The sequence below is a fragment of the Panthera leo genome, chromosome B2, assembly GCF_018350215.1.
Source record: "Panthera leo isolate Ple1 chromosome B2, P.leo_Ple1_pat1.1, whole genome shotgun sequence".
Lineage (NCBI taxonomy): Eukaryota > Metazoa > Chordata > Mammalia > Carnivora > Felidae > Panthera > Panthera leo.
The window spans coordinates 33,857,333-33,864,623 of record NC_056683.1 but is presented as its reverse complement, the minus strand read 5'-3'; the positions used below and the strand labels follow the sequence as shown (position 1 = coordinate 33,864,623).

The window sequence follows — 7,291 nt, the reverse complement described above, 5'->3', positions numbered from 1 at the left end:
CCTCTCTGGGTTGGATTAGCTTCCAATGGGTGCTCCTGCTAGGTTAGCTCCTGGTGGGTCCCCCCACTCTACTCCATCTCTGCTGGAGGGCCCCCAAGCCATACTTGCACTCAAGGTCCCATGAAAGTTTTGCAGACTCCCTTTCTCCCACCCACTCCTGCCATGAGTGGAGTGCTAAAATGTGCCCAGTGCTGGCCTAGGTTCTACTGCCGCATTCTCTTTGAAGTGACCTGCCCAAGGTCACACAACTACTGAGGCCCACTGCTAAATCCCCAGTCTTCGTGGTGGCTACTGCTGGTTCTCTAGCCTGTTCTCACTTTACACCAGAGAAGAACCTCAAGGGGGAAGAGTGCTTTCCCAAGTGGATGGCTGCTAGCAGGGGAAGCCAGATTCCAACCTGTTCTCTGCCTGGAAAAGCCCTACTCTCCCCTCTGAACCATCTTGTGCTCATACAGCGGGGACCACAGAGTGGGGAGGGTGAGGAGACAGTATCTTCAATGGATATGCATTATCTGAAATTCAAATTTAAATAAGCATCCTGTATTTTCATTTGCTCAATCGGGTAACCCTACTCTAGAATCGTTTTCTAGATTATTCTGGTTCAACCTCCAGATTTGCAGATGGGGAAACACTGAAGTTAAATGCTGTATTCACTCAGCCAGTGGCAACACCAAGATTTGAATCTGGTCGGCCTGACTCCAAGACCATGCACCTGGTAGACTAATCTGGTAGCTTTTTGTCTTAGTCCACAGCATTGGATGGCCACCAGACTCACTTGCAAGATGGGGAGGGTGCCTGGAGCCCCGGCCAGGTGGTTGTGGCTCCTGGAGTCAGAACTTGGTTTATGAAGCACCCACTACGTGCCCAGCCTAGGACTGGATCCAAAATCTGATCTCTGGGCTTAACAGGTAATTCTATCTATTGGATGCTTGAGGCATCATCACGTGTGCTGTTGCCTTCTCTCTCCCGGAGTAAACAGCAGTAAACAGCCTTCGGGTGATTTAGAATCATGTAGATCTCCTGTGGAAAATCCAAGTGCAATATGGCCGCCCTCTCGCCCATCTCCCTACTTCCTTGCCCCCACATGCAAATGTAACAGATCCAGAGGTGGGTGATGTCTAGTTTCAAGGTCCCAAAGTAAGGCGAGGATCAGAATAAGGGGAGTCTTGTGAGGCTGGAGCCCAGGACTCTCCTGAAGTGGCTCTTACCTGCTCAGGATTCTGTGGGAAGCTTTAAAGGGCCAAGATGGCTGGATCCCAGAGAATGGAGCTGAAGTTCTGCCTTTCCTACCCATTTCTGTTCTGATGTCATCTTGCCAATTCTAAGGTCAAGGCCTAGGTGCTACTCTGAGATTTCTTAAGGGCTCTTTATTTCCCTGTAGTGCTAATGCTGGAGAACTGGGGCTCCCCAGATAGCCGAACCCTGAATTCTCAGGTGCACACAAGCTTTCGACGGATCATCCCAGAGACTGGAATTTGATGAAAATAGCTCAACCTTCTTTCACAATGGAATCTGTCTCCATGTCCATTTTCCATTTGCTTTCTCTTCTGCTACCTACTCTTTATTGTGCTGCTGGGGGCCTCTTGAGAGCAGGCACCATGGCTCTAAACAGGTTCCCCACTGCCCAGTAGTGGGTCAGCATTTTAGTATAGTTGGTAAGAATTCCTACCCCAGTAACGTAAGGCTTAATAAATAGAATGGGTTTGATTTAAATCCAGGTGATTCAAATCAATCCAGTAAGACTCAAGTCCCTAAGTATTTCTAAAACACCCACTTAACCTTTCCCTGGAGTTTCCAAACTTACAAAAAAAATTTTTAATCCTTGGCTCATTTCAAACAGGAAGGTGTGTCTAATTCTAAAGCCATCCTGGTCTTTCTCCCCACTCACCAGCATCTAAATTCAACTGAACCAGACCAACAGACTTTACATACTATGACCAAACACTACGTAGGTAGCTACATGTGATTGCTATTTAGCAACTGCTGTTTTAGGAACACTTCCTGGAGAATTGCCTTCTGATTGGTAGGATACACAGGATCATGAATGAGAAACTGCTTCTAAAAAACCCTTGGCTCCACAGGCATTGCTCAGTACTGCACCACTGCTGGCAGGAACAAAAGGTCTCTCTGGTCTTAGGCTCTGGGGTGGTTTGCAGGTTCTGAGAGGCTTTGCCCACTAGGGCCCTTGGGACTTGGCGCTAGAGATGCAGCTGGGACCCATCACAGCAAACTCCAGTGAGGACTTCGGTTTTATGCTTCTGCCTCATGGCTCTGCCTTTTTGGTTGTATTCAGTGCCTAATAAGCAGCAGTGCGAGAGGCCAGGCGTTAAGATATACTTACACTTGCAATTTTCGATTATATTCCTCTAGTCAAAGTATCAAACTTTCTTGCCTTCAGTATTGCCTTTTTCTTTCTGATTACAAACATGACAGAACTCCAGGAAATCCCAGGTAATCATTTTACTCCCAGAGTTAAACATGGCCAACATTTTGTTAAGTCAATTTCCGATCACTTTTACTATGCATAAACTAGGACCCCAAATTCCGGGCTTATCACAAGACTGCAGCTTTTTTGCCAGTAAGCAAAGTTACTAGCAGTTACTAACTTAAAAGCTAAAACAATAAAAAAAAAAAACCTCAAAGATCTTTGGTGAAAACCTCAGATTGTTCATGGTTCAAGCTTGTTTCAAGGTACATTTTTATATATACTTTGGATTAGCCTTTCAGCTGTAATAAGAGATGGAGGGATGAACCTGTTACTTTACCAAAGTTAAATGAAGCAGGTTCAAGTCTAATGTTAAATCACAGGTATTTCCCATTAAAAAACCAACTTCCCAGTACTGGGTGTTGGAGGCAAGAACAGAGAACTGCCTGCCACAGAGCCTACCCAAGTACAAAGATCTAAAAGTTTCCACAGTCCAATTCTACCCGCTTGCTAAGCTCCCCCAAAAAACAAGGTTGGTGAATTACAGTATTAATACAGATCTATTTGTGTTTTCCTAAACATCTCCGAGTAAATTACTACCCCTGAATATACAGTATTCAACTTGGGGTCACACAAATACTAGATCAGGATTGCAGACAAGAATCTAAGGATCCAAACTCCATTTGGTCCTTGTGATCCCTACAGACTGAGCCTCAACACATCATTTAGAGGGATAAAACCAAACAAAAAAAGCCCACAGAAAGAACCAATGGTGTAAAAGGGAAGCAACTTCAGCGCACAGGTTAAGCACGCTGCCAAGGACAGAGTCAATGTCCTCAGTGAAGGCCCTGACTCCATTCTACTAGTAAGCAGGAGCACTACAGGCTGGAGTCCTAGCCTAGATCAGCCCCTCCAGGGTACAGAAGAGTTTCAGTCCCTGTTAGTAGTCCTATACTGTCACATGTTGTAAGCATCCAAAAGACCTAAATTTTAAGGTAGGTAGAATGCACTTCCTGGTTTGCAGCACGGAGAAAAGGACCAGCCATCACTGGGTGCCAGGAACTGCAGTCATCAGCACAAAGCTCTGGCATGCAATGTCAGCTCACAGAGCACTTCCCTCTCCCCTAGTCACAGGCAGACAGATAATGGCAGGTAGCACTAGGGTTTATTAAACTGTGCCTTAGTACAGGCGTTGGGGCTTGCCCATGGTGCTCTTGATGTATAAAGCCCGGACATTCTGCCAATTCTTCTTGAGCAATGACACCAGGAAATTGACAGCTAGGTGGATGTTATACACAAGCTCATCATCTGTCATCTTCACGTGGCCAACAGCCACCGCCAGACACAACACCTGTGGGAAGAGTTAAGTCAATCAGGTTGGTTGATTGACCAAACCTGACCAAAGTCAGGTTAAGAGAGTAAGAGAGTAGGCACAGAGTAAGAGAGTAGGCACAACTACAAGCCAGATGGTCCAAATTGACCTCCAGTCACTAATAAACCTACTCTGACCCCAGGCCAGGAAGACCAGGGCTATGTTAAAAGCTTCAACCCTGCTCAGTGACTGTGACATGTCCTAAGTATCTACAGAAACACAAACCAGGGCTCCCATGTAGAGAATTCAGAAAAAATAAATGGAAAACTTATTTAGAGAACTCCAGGACGGGTGGTGCTTAACCTATGCAACCCAGCCAGCCTTCCTTACCTTCTTCATCTGGAATTTGATTGTGGACTTCACTTCATCCACTTTGGCCACCATATTTTCATTGTGGGTCAGCAAGGAAGGGAACTTGCCAGCCTTATTCAGGCCAGGGCCCAGGATTCGTGGAATCTGCTTGATCAGAGATTCAGAAGCCAGAAAGGCATCATACTTCTTGGCTGGTGAAGAGAAGCAGTTGGATGCTTAGGATCTGGCCCCTGAAGGCAACTCCAACCAGGGCTCTGTCAACCAACCACGAAGCGGCCCCTAACCACCCTGCTAACCCCTCTCTCCAAGTACCAAGTCTTTTTTAATCTTCTCACTCCAGTTTCTCTATCCTCTTGAGTTTTACTGGTCCAACATTCACATGAAACCCGGTCAAAAGCCCAGGCTGACCCACCCTCATGTTCAATAGAAAATACACATGCTCGTTAAGGCTGAGTTCAAATCCTGCCTTCCTACTTTCTAGATTCACAGTAACTAGGGCACCTATTTCCTACCTGTAAAATGCTTACACAAAGGATAAAAACGAAAAAGAAATCAGTTTTAAATAGAAATCCCTAATCAAAACATACCAGCACCTGACTAGTCCATCTGTGAGAGCTAACCCAATTAGAATCTTCAAAGCCAACATAAAAAGGAACATTTAAAAGGTTAAAAATTATCAGAAGTCAACTAACCACAGCAGATCCTTTCCATCACGATACTACTCCCTCTCCCATCATTTTAAAAATCCAAATGGGGGGGAGGGGGACAGGGGCACCTGGGTGGCTCAGCCGTTAAGCTTCCTATTTCAGCTCAGGTCATGATCTCATGGTTCAGGAGTTCAAGCCCCACACTGGGCTCTCCGCTGTCAGCGCAGAGCCCAATTTGGATCATCTGCCTCCCTCTCTGCACCTCCCCTGTGCTCTCACTCACTCTCAAAAATAAACATTAAAAAAACAAATAAATGAAAATCCCAATGGCAGAAATACCACTCTTCTACCATTCCCATGGGAACTGTCTGCCCAAATACAAAACCACAGCAAGCCACACTCACCCAGCTTCTTGACTAGCTTTTTATTCTTGTTGAGTTTCTTCAGAGCCTCAATGTCCATGTGGGGAATATCCACAGCCTTCGCCTCATCACAGTGCTGTTGGTCCCCCAGCACACATACGGAGAACTTGGGGCGGGGAGTGGACTTAAGCCTGCATTTTGGGGGGACAGAACAGGTCAAACCCAGCCTGGGACTCCAAGAGCAGGTGAAGGGGTCTGGGATCGCTGCAGCCACTGAGCCTTACCCAGAAGGTCCACATTCACCAACAGCTAGTCTGGCTTCTCAAACTAGCCGGCGGGCTCGGCCAAGGCCTCCCCACGCCTCCCCTCTTATTTTAAGACCCAGGGTGGGGGTCCGTCCAGCCACGCCTGCCCGGAGCAGGGGGTCTGAACTACCCAAGCGCGTCAGTGCCGCACGTGCCCGCCGCCTCGAGCTCAACCGGGAGCCCGAAGGGAGGCGACGGGCACGGGGTCACGGAGGGCTGGGTGGGATCAGAACGGTGCCAACCTGACGGTGCCCGAGAAGCGTTTGTCCTTCTGAGGATCATAGTTCTTCAAGCTGATCTGCAGCTCCACGGTCTCCAAAAACCTTAGAGAAAGTAACAAAGTTAACCAGCCGCCCGCGACTGCCCAAGCCACCGCGCTCCGGGCCCGCCCTCCCCGCGGAGACGCGCGCTTACTTCCTGCGCTTGCGCTGGTTCCCGTGCAGGACTTCCCGCACCGCCTCGTACAGGGTATCGCGGGAGACTTTGCTGCTGCGAGAGAGAATCAAGACGAGCGATTAGGACCCGGGAGGCGCCGATCAACACCCTCGGCGTAGTCAGAAGTCTCAGGCTTTGAGACGGAGAAAGGGTTCACGACGCACGCCAAGGGGCTTCCGGACACCAAATCGGGAGCTTTGGGTGCGATAAAGGTGGAGGCCAGGAGGAAGAGATACCTTCCTAGCGGTCGGGCCTGGCGCTCAAACTCGAACGCCGGGCCTGCAGGGCGGCGTCCGGCAAGAAATGCCCCTCGGCGAAGCAGAGGCAAGGATCCCCCCGATTCAGCCCGCAAGTCTCCCCCCCACCAAGGTGCCAGGGGGCGCGGATGAGTGTGGATGGCGCCCTAAGTGCCACTTACCTCATAGCGCCACACACAACAGCAGGAAAAAAGAATAATTTAGTTCGCGCATGCGCTCAAATAAGGCTCCTGTTCTCGCGAGATGTAGCTTTCCTTCTGAGCGCGAGGGCCGGGACACGCAATCCCCGGGGAGCCCAGCCGTTTGCGGCCGCTGGAGGGCGCTGCCGCGTGTTACACAGCTAGAGTGGCTCGAACACTGGGAGATAGCTTTCTGCGGTCCTGGGAGCCCCGTGGCCCGCGAGGAATATTCTCGTGGGCGCCAGCCACTGCCAGGCACTTAATAGGCTGGTACTGGGCACCGCACCGTAATGGTCGCTGAAAGCATGCAGTTCCCCCATGTTTGTCTCTCCAACCTTTTCTGCCCTTTTCCTCCGGTCCTGCACACCGCTTCGGGTCTCAAAAGCGGGTTTTGCTCCTAACCTCTCCCTCACCATCTTGCTCTGGGGCTCAGGGCTTCAGAGGACGTTGTGAGAAGGGAAATGTCATGAAACTTCGGTTCCTGGCCCCTCAAAGCCTGCAGTGGGGAAGAGCTGGGAAAGTACTGTAATGAATCTTCACTTGATAGCTGATTCAATGTCATCTACCCGTTAAGTAGTTACTATACACAAGGTGCCTCCCTAGCTACTACAACACACACGGCCAGCACTGCACAACCCTTTCTGCCCCTTCCTCGGTCCAACCGGCCCCATCCTCTTCTCTGCCCATAGAAACCCCAGGAGTCCTACAGACTCCTCCTCAAAAGCCTCCAGCTCCAGACTGAGCTGCACCCACCTTCACGGCCCCATTCCCCAGTGGTCAGTGCACACTTCACCTATTCAACAGACAGCTCTGATAGGGCCGAGGTGAGTGGCATCACACCTTATCGCACAGAACTGTGAATGAACGAACCTGAGAACTGTCACCTTCCCCTCACAGAGGATTTCACCAGGAAAAAGATGCCCCTTGTCACTGAGTAGGTGGGTGGTGGTGGTGTGTTGGTTTCAACAAACACCCAGAGTTAATAGGAAGGCAGACA

At 49.5% G+C, this 7,291-nt stretch overlaps 1 protein-coding gene across 1 annotated transcript; it reads right to left on the bottom strand.

Annotated features, from left to right (window-relative positions):
• Nucleotides 1-3,571: 3,571 nt before the first annotated feature.
• On the bottom strand, nucleotides 3,572-6,382 carry RPL10A (ribosomal protein L10a). Its single transcript, XM_042938546.1, has 6 exons — nucleotides 6,277-6,382; nucleotides 5,838-5,912; nucleotides 5,666-5,746; nucleotides 5,161-5,309; nucleotides 4,128-4,300; nucleotides 3,572-3,776 (listed from the first exon to the last, which is right to left on the bottom strand). The coding sequence occupies exons 1-6, from the start codon at nucleotides 6,279-6,281 to the stop codon at nucleotides 3,606-3,608; spliced, it is 654 nt and encodes a 217-aa protein (XP_042794480.1). The 5' UTR covers nucleotides 6,282-6,382; the 3' UTR covers nucleotides 3,572-3,605.
• Between the last annotated feature and the right edge of the window lie 909 nt (nucleotides 6,383-7,291).

Excerpts from the sequence above, each read along its gene's own strand:
- RPL10A (XM_042938546.1), bottom strand. Across the intron at positions 5,310-5,665 it reads CGCTTCTCGGGCACCGTCAG|GCTTAAGTCCACTCCCCGCC; the intron begins GTTGGCACCGTT and ends CCCAAAATGCAG. Across the intron at positions 3,777-4,127 it reads TCAAATTCCAGATGAAGAAG|GTGTTGTGTCTGGCGGTGGC; the intron begins GTAAGGAAGGCT and ends CTCTTCCCACAG.